At 45.4% G+C, this 14,332-nt stretch overlaps 1 protein-coding gene across 1 annotated transcript in view; it reads left to right on the plus strand.

The window, feature by feature from the left end:
• Positions 1-377: 377 nt before the first annotated feature.
• The window catches only part of KCNN2 (potassium calcium-activated channel subfamily N member 2), a 152,638-nt gene continuing 138,683 nt past the window's right edge, over positions 378-14,332 (plus strand). Inside the window, exons 1-3 of the mRNA XM_037167051.2 lie at positions 378-414; positions 1,214-2,481; positions 3,135-3,230. Coding sequence (XP_037022946.2) covers positions 393-414; positions 1,214-2,481; positions 3,135-3,230 — 1,386 coding nt within the window. The 5' untranslated portion in view covers positions 378-392. The remainder of the gene's footprint in view (positions 415-1,213; positions 2,482-3,134; positions 3,231-14,332) is intronic.

The following is a 14,332-nucleotide window of genomic DNA, read 5'->3' on the forward strand; positions in this document are numbered from 1 at the left end:
ACGCCTAATTCTTACAAAAACCCAGCTCTATCCTCGGGTAGTTATTATTCTGCCCGACTGATCACTATTAGTAATTTCGCAGCCTGGCTATGACTACCGGGGTGAATCAGCCCGTGCCAGGGCCCTCTCCCACCTGCCGCTGCAGTCAGGGTTTGGCAAGGAAGACGCTCAGTGTTTGCGCTTCCGTGACCTGCCTTTGCTTTTGTGTTGCAGGTGGGGAGGAGAAACAGGAACCGAGGAGGAGGATCTGGCGCCCAGCATCCTAGAGCAGCCCCCAGACCCTCTAGCAAGCTGCCTCTTGGCCGGAGAAACCCAAGGACCTACTCACTGAAGCGGTCAGAGGGCCTGAGTGCGGGAGCCCAGGACCTGGCGGCCGGGGGCGCCAGCCCCTCATGTTTCGAAGAAAGCGCAAATGTGAGCGAGCAGTAGCTGGGAAAGCCCTCCGCCCCCGCCAGGGGGACCCAGGAAGCCCGCTCGGGCTCCTCCCGCGGTCGGCGGGGATCCCCTTCTCCGGCCCCGCCCCCATCCTCCCCCGGCCCGAGTGCCTAAGCAGTTAACCCTACCCGCTCCACAGTGCTTTAGGGACAGAACTCTGCGCAGCCGATCCTGACTCCAGGGCGCTGGAACCCAGTGGCGGGGGGAGACCCCTGGGTGCAACCCGGTCTGATTTTAAGGCCAAACCTGAGCTCAGACCCCAAGCCCGGCTGCACTTGTGTAGCCAGTCGCCAAACTTTTTCTCTCCAAAGCGGGTTCCCCACAGCTGGGAGCCCACTCTCTGCAGGACAATTAAGTAGAGGTGGGCGTGGGTTGAGGGGACTGCCATTCCACTGCCCTTAGAGGAGTGCACAGCGGCGGAGTGGCTTAGGTTCCGCACTGTCCCTGCGCCTGCCCCATTGCTGGGTTCCCCATTGTGCTGCAGTACTCGGCGCAGGTGATTAGAGTGCACGTCTAGCAATAGTTAGGTGGGCGGTGGCCTGGGAAGGATGGACATCCCTTTCTTTCCTCCTGCCCCTGCAACCTGGCTGCACTGGTTGGGGGCTCCCTGTCCTTAGTGGTGCTCACAGGCGTTCCCAGTCAGCAGGTGGAACCCCTGCCCTCACCTCATCCTGTGCCCCCTTGGGTTTTCATCCTGCAGATACCCCTCCCTATCTTGCCTTCTCTCACACACACTCCCCAAAGCCGCGAGCTGCAAACTCAGTCTTGGTCCCCGCAGGTGATGTCATGCCCATTGTTTTGGTGAGCCCAACCAATCGGACTCGCCGCCTGGATTCTACCGGAGCCGGCATGGGCCCTTCCTCGCACCAGCAGCAGGAGTCCCCGCTCCCAACCATAACGCATTGCGCAGGGTGCACCACCGCCTGGACTCCCTGCAGCTTTAACAGCCCTGACATGGAAACCTCATTGCAGTTCCAGCGCGGCTTCTTCTCAGAGCAGCAGCCGACGCCACGCTCCTCACACCTGCATTGCCAGCAGCAGCAACAGAGCCAGGACAAGCCGTGCCCGCCCTTCGCGCCCCTCCCGCACTCACATCACCACCCGCACCTCGCGCACCAGCAGCCGGGCAGCGGCGGCAGCAGCCCATGCCTCCGGTGCAACAGCTGCGCCTCCTCCGGTGCCCCCGTGGCGGGGGCGGGGGATAACCTGTCCCTGCTGCTCCGCACCTCCTCACCCGGCGGCGCCTTCCGGACCCGCACATCCTCGCCACTGTCGGGCTCATCGTGCTGCTGCTGCTGCTCGTCGCGCCGGGGCAGCCAGCTCAATGTGAGCGAGCTGACTCCGTCCAGCCATGCCAGTGCGCTCCGGCAGCAGTACGCGCAGCAGCCGGCGTCCGCCTCCCAGTACCACCAGTGCCACAGCCTGCAGCCCGCCGCCAGCCCAACGGGCAGCCTCGGCAGCCTGGGCTCCGGGCCCCCGCTCTCGCACCACCACCACCACCCGCACCCGGCGCACCCGGCGCACCACCAGCCCCAGGCACGCCGCGAGAGCAACCCCTTCACCGAAATAGCCATGAGCAGCTGCAGGTATAACGGGGGCGTCATGCGGCCGCTGAGCAACTTGAGCGCGTCCCGCCGGAACCTGCACGAGATGGACTCAGAGGCACAGCCCCTCCAGCCACCCGTGTCCTTAGGAGGAGGTGGCGGCGGTTCCTCCCCGTCTGCAGCTGCCGCCGCCGCCGCTTCATCCTCAGCTCCGGAGATCGTGGTGTCAAAGCCAGAGCACAACAACTCCAATAACCTGGCGCTCTATGGAGCTGGCGGCGGGAGCACGGGAGGCGGTGGCGGCAGCGGCAGTGGGCATGGTAGCAGCAGTGGCGCCAAGTCTAGCAAAAAGAAGAACCAGAACATCGGCTACAAGCTGGGCCACCGGCGCGCCCTGTTTGAGAAGCGCAAGCGTCTCAGCGACTACGCGCTCATCTTCGGCATGTTCGGTATCGTGGTTATGGTCATCGAGACCGAGCTGTCGTGGGGCGCATACGACAAGGTAGGCGCTCGACCCACCTCCTCGCCCATCCAAGGCCGCAGAGTGGGATGCCGGGTGGTTGGGATTGGCACTGGCGGGAACTCCCTTCCTGCCAGTTGCAAGCTTTCCTGGGACAATCGGAGGTGCCCGCTGGGACTACGAGCATGGCTCAGATGGACACACTTAGTCCTTGAGGCAACTCCGGAGAGCAAGCCTTTCCGCGCGCGCAAAGTTCTGTAGGCAGTGAATGCCCAGCGTGTTTGGGTAGTTTAACTAAATAGTTCCAGGAATGGATGGAAAAGGCACTCTAATCCTTTTCTGGCACTGGGGATTTAGGAGGCCCCTTTCAACCTGGAGCTCTTAAACTGAGGAATAACTAACTTCTCTCCGGTTTCCAGAGCTAGGAGCTGCACTTGGGGCTGCGATGGCGAGATCCCACTGCCTGATCACCGGCCTTCCCCTCTCTCCTCTCCTCTCCTCTCGCTTGCCTTGAGGCCAAGTGATCTGACAGATCACAGAGCCAAGACAGCCCCTCGCCCCCCTCCCCCATTGCTGGGAGTTCAGGCCCACTTGCTGGGGGACTGACTGACCCTCCCAGCCTCCCTACCCCTCAGGGGCCTAGGTGGTTAAAAGTGCTCCTGTCTTAAAAGTGCTTCTGTCTGACTGTGTTGCAGGCGTCGCTGTATTCCTTAGCTCTGAAATGCCTTATCAGTCTCTCCACGATCATTCTGCTCGGTCTGATCATCGTGTACCACGCCAGGGAAATACAGGTAACTTAGCTTCTGCCGTTTATGAATGACCCAGTCACGCCACCAGCCTGGAGAAGCTCAAAGCAGCAGAGCTTTTTCCCAAGCCCTCGTGTCCTTGCTTGAGGTTACAGAAGACAGACACATGCTGTGTTCTTACATTAGCACCTGACCTGTTCTTTTAAGAAGTTAAATACAAAATAGTGCAGCATGTAAACACGCAGTCATTTCTGGAATGTATTTACTAAACCCTTCAGATGTCCCCCTATCTTTCAGGTAGATCCACTTCTGCACTGGCTTTCCCGTAATGCCAGTTACATACTAGCCTCATGATCTGTAGGGCGAACATGTATTCTTGTTTGATAACACTTCTTCCTGGTGGTTGCCTCATTGTGGAAGATTGTGTCCTCCTGTATCATTTTCTATAATGTAGTTTTGGGAAGAAAGTAGGCTGGTGATATTCCTAGCTAATGTATATAAATAAGACATGAGAAAAGCTCTAACCCTTTTTACATCCCCCAACATTAAAAAATAATTGCTATAACTTTTGAGTACAAGTTCTGTATATGTGGTATTTGATAGATTCTTAGCTACAAACATTACATCATTTTTTAAAAAATGTCACTCAAGAGCGAAGGCTACTGCCCTTGTGAGAGGTCTCGCTAGGAAAATGTTTTAAATGCAGCCAGGAGCTCTATTGTTGGATTTGGCTGTTACTGACGATTTCAGAATCTTCTGTACAAAATTCATGGGTCATATTTTGAGCTGTTTACTTTGCCATAGGCTTCAGTCAAAGGAATATTAAGCTTTGTGAATTAAAATAGGTTGGGTTTTCAAAAATTAAGCATGACTGGGGTTTTCCAGTGTAGAATTTACACCTAATATGTATTTTCTGATATTTTTGGAACATCTGTTAGACATTTGTTGGAACTATTAAACCCTTAAATTTAACCTGCTTTCCTTTAGGAGTGGTAATTTGAAGCATTGTATAGAATTTCCCATTTAAGGAACTTAGTGTTAATTATAAATTAAATTAATATTAAGCTAGTAATTAGCAAACATAAATACAGAAGAAACCAGTTTTAGCTGTTGCCCACACAAGATAAAAATGACATGAACCCAAATGAGGAGGAAGAAATGAACTCATCTTGCTTTCAAATTTGTAAGAACTTTGAAAAGTGTGACTTTGAGGGAATGAGGTCGGAGAATTAGAGAGAGAATACCTGGAGGTAAGTAATAAAACTGCATTGGCAAAACCAGGCATGACACACACTTGAACTCTTTAAAATGTAATAATTTACATGCATCTGCTTTTAATTAGGCACTAATTAATGATAATGGGCCTTTGAGAGGGCGAAACATTTTAAAGTGATACTAAAATGTAACTTAAATGTTATGAGTGTATCTTTCCATTCTGACTTGAAGAGTAGACAGAGCTGGAAGGAACAAGATAGGTCCAAGGCTGTTTGACGCACTTTCCAGATGGGGAACCTGAAATCCAAAGAGGTGTGCGGTTTGCCGGTGGTGCGGCCAGCCAGTGCAGAGCGTGACCAGGCCGGTCCTGTGAGCCTCGGGTCCAGATGCGTCCTGCGGCGCTCTGCTGCTGCTTGCCAGCCGCCCTGCCGTGTGCACATTTCTTCGTGGTTTCTTTCTAAGTCCAAAAGTTTGATATGTGAATAACGTTTAACTTAAAAGATTAATATAAAATATTATTGAGGTATGGTAAATGATCAAGTAACTCTCTTTTATTTATTTACTTATTTATTTTTGACTTGGAGACCAGAGTGGTTTTGCTTAATTACTTAATTGACTCTGGGATGAGACCGTTGTTTGTTTTCTTTTCTTTTTTTCTTTCATCATCAGCTTTCGTATTTCCCGTTTCTTCTGAAAAGCACACAGCTATACAGACATTCACGAAGAAGGATGTTTGATGGTATAAACACCAAAACTTCTTAAAACACTGACTTTTTAAGAATTATGGAGGTATTTTTGGAAATACCTTACGGGAGCCTGAGAGGAGCTGCCAAAGGTTAATGGCATGTTGTAAAAATATGTGAAACCACATTAGCACTCTTTGAAACTTACAGAACTAATAAAATATAGGAAATCATGTTTTGTGGATTATGTCACAGCTGGCTGGTGTGACATAAAAAAATCTGAACCAGCCAGGGAATTGCCCTCACTGGCTGGTTCAGAGGGCAGGCGCCGTCACGCGGTGCGCAGATGTATCGGCTGGAGCGCGTGGCGTGGATGAGAATGCAAGGCTGCGGATAAGCGTAGCAACCCTCTCTTCCGTGGGGTGATACAAACATCACAGAATGTTAGATTTCAAAAACTGGGTTTATTTTATATGACACGGGGTTCTGTTCAACAAATCATACTTCATATAATTTTAAATGCATGCTGGGGTAATATCATTTAGTTGTTTTGAATGTAGATTTCACAGTCAGTATTTTACCTAGAGCGGCGATTTTCAACCTTTTTAATCTATCTTAAGGCACACAGACACTAACTGCTACATTCCTGCAGCGCACCAAAAGATGTATTTTTCCTAACACGACAAAAATAGGTATAACTCTGATTTAGTTACACTGGACACTATAACTGTGTTGGCTGTTGTTGTTTTTTAATTCGACCATTTAAAAGAAAAGGGGTCAGTGCTCCTGACCAAACAGTCAGGCATTATGTGTTTTTAAATTTTTTGCGGCACACCAGTTGAAAATCTTTGGTGTAGAGGGATTTTCTCTCAAGCGGAAGCTCTATAAATTCTTACCTGAAGTGCTTTTTAAAAAATATATAAAATGGGAAAAGACGATGAAATGAATGTAGAAACTCTGAGCTAGAAGTGAAGAACCAGAAAAAATGGGAATATTACATATTTTTGGAAATTAGGTACTTTTTAAAATTGTTTACTCTGTTACAGTTGTCCCAATTTCTTTTTTTCCCCTCTTGAGGAATGTTCAAACCGATACAGAGAATAGAGTCAGAGGTACTGCTGAAATACTTCACTCCGAAGCTAAATGAGCTCAAGTGCACAGGCTTATTTTTTTACTTATGATGTCACTGCTATAAGTATCTTTTTTCTTAAGTCTTCAGCAAATAGGCAACCTCAGTTTACTAGTAAGAATTCCAAATATATTGATTAGCTCTGAGTTAAAGAACCAAATGCAGCGCTTACCTTGCCATTTCGAGCATGTCCTTCTGTGTAGCATGTAGTCTAAAATGACATTTTTTTTCTTTTTAGCATATCAGTGTGATGACTAGATAGCAAGAGCTGGCTAGTGTGGGTTTCTGGTACATGGCATGATCTCCCACTGCATTCAGGAAAAGTAAGCATTACAGCCAGTTCTGGCTCTGTGTACCAGAATTGATTGAGGAAGCATCGGGAGTCCCTGACATTTCCAAGGAGAACCTTGGAAAGCAAGTCACTGTGACCTTCAGTAAAATGTTTATACACGCTCTGGCAAAATGAGATGGTCAGGTGAGTCATGGATGGAAGTGTGTGAATTAATGCAGTGTAATGGGGGAGGCTTTGAAAGAACAGAGCTCAGGACGTTTCAGTTCGGTGTCGTTTTTCAGGACCACAGACAGCTCAGTGCACCAGGCTATGGCTTGTTCATTTAACTAATTACTTTCACACCCCTGCAAACAAAAATGAAATCACTGTTATTTTTTGTCAGAATGCTTATATAAAATCAGGTTTAGTGGTCAGAGTTGTTTGGCTAAGAGACTTTTTAAGATAGACATTTGGCCTTATTTTGTATATTCGTTAGTAAAGTCCCCCCCAAATGAATGATGTATAAGTAAAACAACCTGGGTAAATGCCTGTGTATCACAAGCTTCTGACAAAGGAAAAGCACCGTGAATGGGATTTCTTTTATACAACTTGGAAACTTAGTTAATACCACTTGATACTAATTAGTCTCCCTACCTCAAATAACGGAGGGGGGGGCGGAATGGGGGTGGTCTCTTGTAGCTCTTCTTTTTATCACCCCCACCCACCCTCTGGGGTTGGAAGTATTTCTTTGATGGAATAAGTACAAAACAGTTCACATAGTCTTTAAGATTTTCAACATGAAAAAATGTGTAGATTTCGCTTTATCTTTTCACCTTTAACATACTCTGATTTCTCCTGGGGAAGCACTTTTAGTTGAAAGAGTTGTTTACTGCTCTGAGCCAGGCAAACAGACAAGATTCTAGTTGGGAAAGAGAGACCCTTGCAGTCTGATTCTTTCTCATTCTCTTAGGATTTGAAAGAATGGCAGGCACTGCACTTCAAAGTTGAAAACATTTTTCTTAGATTGTGTTTTTTACATAATGAATAGCATGACAGGAAGCACTGATTTTCCTTTCGTCTCTTTTGCAGTGGAATGACTCTACTCATTCTCTTTCAAGGTAGATTTTCAGAAATGAATGATACAGATCTAAACCCGGAAGGACAGAGATTAAAATTTCTCTCCGCTCATGCATCTAGGCCACGCAAAGGAGGACAAAGTGAGTGAGGGCAGGGGCCTCAGCAGCCTCCAAAGGTACCTGGCCTGGTTCCGGAAGGTTGGCCAAGCACCCACTTAATAGGTGCCATGGCTTACCTTGCAGTGGCTGCCAAAGGAGGCGCTTTTTCCCACTACGCAGAGCAAGTGGATGCATCCAGATCATGCAGAACATACAGCATGCAGTCATTATCCTTATTAGTGAAATAATAACACATACATGTGATAAAAATAAGTAGTACCGAAGAGTTTAAACTGTGCGTGATAGCCACATTCTCTGTGATCTCAGTCCTGTTTCTCAGGCACAACCACTTTTAAGTTTTTCCTGTTTGCTTCCAGAATTTTCAAGCATGAACACTAAAATGTGTTGAGATACACACATGCTTTTATTTCCCAATGTTACTTGGAGGTTTTTCTCATCAGCACATAGAGATCTGTCTCATTCTTTTGGGGGCAGCAGCACATTATCCCATTTTATGGATGTGCTGTGGTTTACTGATAGGCTTTTTGAGTCTCCTAGGTGTTTGCTAGTGTAAGCAATGCTAAAGCAGATGCTTTTGTGTACTTATTTTAATCTAATCAGAGTATATACATATGTTAAATATCCAGTAGTCCGACTGCTGAATTGAAGGGAGTTTGTGTTTTAAATGGAAAAGTATGGTCCGCCAGCCCTTCAGAAAGGTTCTCAGTTCACATTCTCTGCTCCCCACATATTCCTCCAGAGCAAGGTTAACGCTGGATAGATAAAAAGGAATTTTAAATGTCCTTGGCTTTTAAAGTCTAAAATGTTTGCTACCTTCCTGAAAAATTTTTGGAGACAAATTGTTTAAGGGCACTGTTCATAGTCTTATAGGTGTATTTGCAATATTTTATAATATCTAATGATTTATAATGTCTAATGGTGTGTCGTCTAGTCTGATAAATTGAATAATCACTGTAAAGTTACCACCAGAAGCAAATATTGCCATATTTAAAATTTTTTTCACTTAAAAAATTTGGAGCAGGTTGACGTAGATGAAAGAAGCTAAAGAAGTATTTAGAAGGAATGATTTTGGATTGGCCTTTGGGTCTCTGGCATGTCTGTGAGGCAGAGGAGAAGGGCTGAAGGCCTGTGAGACTCTGGAGGACAGAGAGGTGGGAAATGTCCCTGCAGTACTCTGCGGAGTAGTGGTCAGCTCCACCACGGAGTCCATGTGGCCAGCAGCTTCTACACCCCTTGTAATGAGACTCTCAGTCCCTTTGACTTCGTGTATGCACTGTCGTAGCGAAATCACTCAGGACTAATTTTCTCCGCCTGCCTGTGTAAGGATCTCTGCATTATTAATGGGTGTGCCGCTAAATAAAACGATCCTGGTGTGTTTACAGAGCAGCATCACAAATGAATGAAGAGTGGAACTTTCGGTTTACCGCAAGTGGGTTTGCTTGCTCTGCCAGCTTGTTTCTGGGCCACGTTCTGTAGAACTTGGAAAGAAGGGCACTGTGGCCTGTCGTCGCCCCAGACCACCTCTGGCAGGATGCCCAGAGGGGAGCCTGCGCTGGTTTTAACTTCAGGGGAGTTACTTTTGTTCAGGGAAGAAGGTTGTTTAATGGGGCCATTTTAGAGAGAACTTCTTGCTTGTGAGGAAATAATATGATGTTTGCTACTTTAAAAGTATATTCTTAGCCTGAAATTCCCTAAGCATTCTATTTATAAAACTAGAAAGTTCACAGAAGGGACTCGAATTGTTACTGGCCCAGTCTCCCACCCAGCACGGGGACTCCCTTTATGTCAGCCCCAACAGAGTGGTTGCCCACTTTCTGTTTGAGCCCTTTACCCACGAATGTCGGTCCACAAAGGCCAGAGGTTGTCCCACTGCCAAACAGCTCTTATTTTTAGGAAGATTTTCTTTAGGTTGGGGCAAAATCTAAAAAGTTTTTGAGCTCTGCAAATACAACAGGGATAAGGCAGTAAAGTTCTTTTCCTCTTGCAACTGACATTCCAAGCAAGTGGGGTTAAGGAGAGAAACAGGAATTAAAGGAACAAAATCCTTGGAAGTAGCGGTGAGTGCCAAGAAGGAGGCATAAAGGACTGAGAGAGGAAGTAACTGGGGTGCAAGGTTGATGGTCGGAGGAGAGCTCTCTAAGGAAGTGACTTTTAAACTGAGATGTAAAGGAAAAGAAGTAGCTAGTTTGGCAGCATCTGTGGGAACAACCTGTGCAAAGGCCTGGAGACTGGGAGGAATTTGCTGCACCAAAACACACGAGAGCAAACCAGTGTGGCCCACACTGGGAGAACGGTACTGGGTGGAATGGGAGGGGACGCAGGGTTCTGATACTGAAGGGCCTTAGGGTATGGAAAGGATTTTTGGATTTGTTTTCAAAGTGCAGCAGGGAAGTCATTGAAACATTTGAAGTGTGGGATAATCACAATCCAGCTTATGTTTAAACAGACCTTTTATTGATGTTCTGCAGGGATTGATCTGGAGACCATAAGGGGGCCCTTAGCAAGTCATGTCTTAGTGAAGGAGGATAATCACCTGGCTTAGGTCGCAGCAGTGGAGACGAGGAGAAGGGGTCTGATTTGAGATCTATATTGGAGTTAGATTGGACTTCCTAGAAGTGCAAGGGTGTCAAACTCATTTTCACCGGGGGAAAATGAGCCACATGAGCCTCGAGGTTGCCTTCAAAAGGCCGAATGTAATTTTAGGACTGTATAAGTGTAACTACTCCTTAACAGTTAAGCTAGAGCTTGGTGCTGCCACCGGGTAGGAACAAGGTTCAGGCTGGATAAAACAAGGTGGAGGGCCGGATTTGGTCTGCAGGCCTTGTGTTGCCACCTGTGTCCTAGTGGGTTGGATGTGGCAGGTAAGGAGGGCAGGGGACTATGCAAAGATGATCCCCTGGGTTCTGGTTGGAGCAACTCAGTGTATGGTGCCAGGAGGGGAAGACTCAAATGGAAGGGTAGGACGTGGAATCAGAAATGTTTTGGCCTAATACATTCGAAATGCTTCGGATTATACGAGAGAATCTAGAGTTCAAAGGAAAGGTCTGTGGTAGAAATTTAAATTTGGGAGTTATCAGCACAGAGACTGTTTAAACCCACAGGAATGAATAGACTCACCGAGTGAGACTAGAAAGATGAGAAGAAGGTCGACAGTCAATCAACCTCTGACATCTAGAGGGTGAGTAAAGGAAGAGCTAGGGAAAAGAGATAAGAGTGAACCGTCCCCCAGGCGGAGATGGGAGTGTTGGGAGGAGGCACCGTGCAGTGTAGAGAATGCCTCCACCTCTGTGAACATGGTGTAGAGAAGTGCCTGTAGAGTTCACAGCTTGAACGGCACTGCTGACCTCGATGAGCCATTTCTGTCGAGTGGTAGAGGAAGAAGACAAATTGTCATTTCCAGGATAATAGGAAAAAATTGATTCCCCCTTTCACAGAATCACAGAGCAAATGTTTAAACACTGGGTAAGTTCCTTGAAATATCCTCCTAATTAAATAGTCCCAGTCTCTTTGAATATTCCTGATCAGACTTTGACTGTTCCTGATCACATTATTCTGGGCTTAGTCTGTTTTGTTGAAATCCCCCTTTAAATAAGAAGTTCAGAAATGTACCCAATATTTTCAGATGAAATATGCCGGTGCGGTTGTTGCTGGCCTTCCTCAAACATGCTGCCGGACAGTGACCATTCCTCGTTTACAGTGCTCATTGCTTCACAGGAACTGTTGCCAAGTAACCCTTGTAAAATTGTCATTAACTGAATGTTTGTTTCACATTTATTAACCTTGTTAAATAGCATTTTGGTTTCAGGCCAACATTTCATCCAGTCAGAATTATTTGAATCCTCATTTCAGTGTTTATTTGACACTCTAGTTTTGAAAAATGCTATGTGTGGACTGGCTAGGTCATTGGCAAGACCCAAGTTTTCAAATTAGTGTTATATTCTCTTCCAGGAACATGGTCAGTATTAGTGTCTGTTACCTCTGTTACCTGGTTTGCACACCTACTGTTGATACACTTAGCTCTTCCTTTTGGCTTTATGCTGGCCATGAGCTTGAGAAGTAGACCTGGGGAGCCCCTGCTGACGGTGTTTGTGAGCTGCAGACTGAACTCAGCAGTAGGGCCTTTTTTGTTGTTGCCAGCTGCTTGGCCTTGATACTTGATGCAGCCTTTCAAGCAGTAACAGGTCCGGGAACTCTGACTGGTAGCCAGCCGCATTTCTCACAAGGGTGTCGAGAGGGCTCTCAGATCCTTTGCTGAAACCTGCAAGTTTCCTGTGAATGGCAATCTTATGATCTATTAATGATATCCAGGAAGAAAACAAAATTGATACAATGTAGGCTTTATGACCAAATGCCTTTCTTCTTAAAATTTTTCTTTTTCACCCTTAATTATAGATTTAATAACTATTGAAGTTAGAAAACTTAGAAAACATGAAAAAGAATATGTTAGTTTAATCACACCACCTAGAGGTAATTATTATTTGTTATAATTTATTTATATAAAATAGATGATCATGGTATTTGATATGTGTATATATGAAATTTTTATTCTTTTCACATAACATTCTATGAATTTCCCCATACCATTAAACATTCTTAGTAGCCTCCATTTTTCCCCATCATATAGATAAAATCAATTTAATCCTTTTCCTTTTTTTTTTTTTTTGGACCCTTAAGTAAAATTAGAAAGAACCTATTTAAAATTACTTTTATACTGAGTACTATTCCAGATAAACTTTTGTGGCATCTCTGATGATTTCCTAAAGATAAATTATTAAGCTAGAAATTACTGAGTTAAAGGATATTATTCAAGACAAATTGGTAGTTTTTCAAATTGTCCTCCCAAAAGTTTCTATTATTCCTTTTGTTTTTAAAGTACTTACAGGCCAGTTTGTTAAATCACTGGTGTGTGTGTGTAATTTTTTTTGGAATGTCTAGGTCCAATTTATGGTAGTGTTTTGAGTACTTTGTAAATCTGGGAATTTGCCGCTTCATGGTCTTCTCCACCTTTCTATTCCTCCATGCTCCTGGTTTCTCCATGTTGCCTAACCAGGTTTGTAAGAGTATCCCTTTTCAATAGTTAAAGAAAAAGTATGAAAGCAGTTTGGGAAGATAACTTCGCCTCCGAATGTCCCCAGTCCTTTTTATTATGGAAGCTGTAAACACTATAATTTCTGACATGTTTCTCTACAAACTTACCTGCTGAGCAGAGCAATCAGACTGTCCCTGGGGCACACAGCCTTGCGACTTTGTGTGCAGCTTCTGGAGCCAGTGTGTCTGGGCTCATTCCATCTCTGCCACTAATTGGCTGTGTGACCTTGGGCAAGTTACTTAATCTCTCTACTCAGTTTCCTTATCTGTGTGTTGGGAAATATAGAGTACCTCTCTCATTGGGCTGCTGTGAGGATTGAGAGTGTGCGTGTATGTGTGTGTGTACACACATATAACATATACACACACTCAATGTGTATACACAAATGAACGTTTATACATACGTACTCATGTATGTGTATATATGCGTATATGTACACATATATGCAGCACAGTATATGTAATGTACCTAGAGCACTGCCTGCATGTGGTGACAGCTATTTAGCTGTCACTGCGAGTTATTTTTAGGCATTTTGGGATTTGTTGGGGTGGAAGGGGGGAACTGCAGCCCAGGTTCTCCGGGCTTTGGGAAATAGTGACATATGTGTATATCAGTATATATATATTTTACAAGTTTTATGAGAGGAAACAGGAAAAAGTGGGCATTTGAACAATGTTCATTGGTTCACTAACACTTAATCTAGACTGTGTGTATGTACATGTTCTGTTCATTTAAAAAAAAATAAGCACTTTGATCTACATTAAGGATAGCCAAGTTTTTTAACTGAGTTCGGATTTGCCCTTAGGCAGGTTGGCTCCCTGAGGACATAAAAGTTCACTTTGTGTGTTAGGTTTCCGGTCTGTAAACTAGTGTGAAGCAGTATAAGGGTATGATGGCAGTTTTTACCAGCATAGCCATTTCCCCTGCACACCGGCCGTGGGTGCGGCTTCTTGCTGGCAGTAAGGCTTTGGGCATCCAGGTCACAGCCGACGGTGTCTCCTCATTGCTAATTAGGACCCTGGTGACTTAATGGAGTTAAACGAGGCACTCTAAAGTGTAAGCAAAGGGAATAATTTGGATAATGGAAAATTCTGGTATTAAACCTCTGCTGAAAGGCTAAGAGGTAGTAAACAGCCAAAGGCATATGTGTGGAGGACTATTGCTGACAGCACCTTTGTCAGTATTCATTGTAGGTCTATAGGATATTTAAATAAAAAATCTTTTCTTTTTCTGGACTGGTCTGGTTAGAGTTTTGTTTCCTATGCTGCCACCCCCGACCATAGTGCTTGCGGTACTGGTCTGAAAGAGTCGAGAAGACTTTTTATTTGCAAACATGACAAGTAGTATCTCAAAATATCCTTGGTACAGTGATTAAATTTACTTTTTATAAAGAGCTTGCCTCTTCCCTTTTGTTTCATTTCAAATAATCACTAGTTGAGTCTGTACTAAGCCAGTCTCTCTGTCTTTTGAATGACGTGGTGTTGTTGTGTGAGTTTTAGACTTGGCTTTTGAGTTTGTAAAACATATTGGGATTCAGACAGTACAAACTTTGAGCTGAACCACA

The sequence above is a fragment of the Artibeus jamaicensis genome, unplaced genomic scaffold (genome assembly GCF_021234435.1).
Source record: "Artibeus jamaicensis isolate MK-2021 breed Jamaican fruit bat unplaced genomic scaffold, CSHL_Jam_final contig_402, whole genome shotgun sequence".
Taxonomy (NCBI): Eukaryota; Metazoa; Chordata; class Mammalia; order Chiroptera; family Phyllostomidae; genus Artibeus; species Artibeus jamaicensis.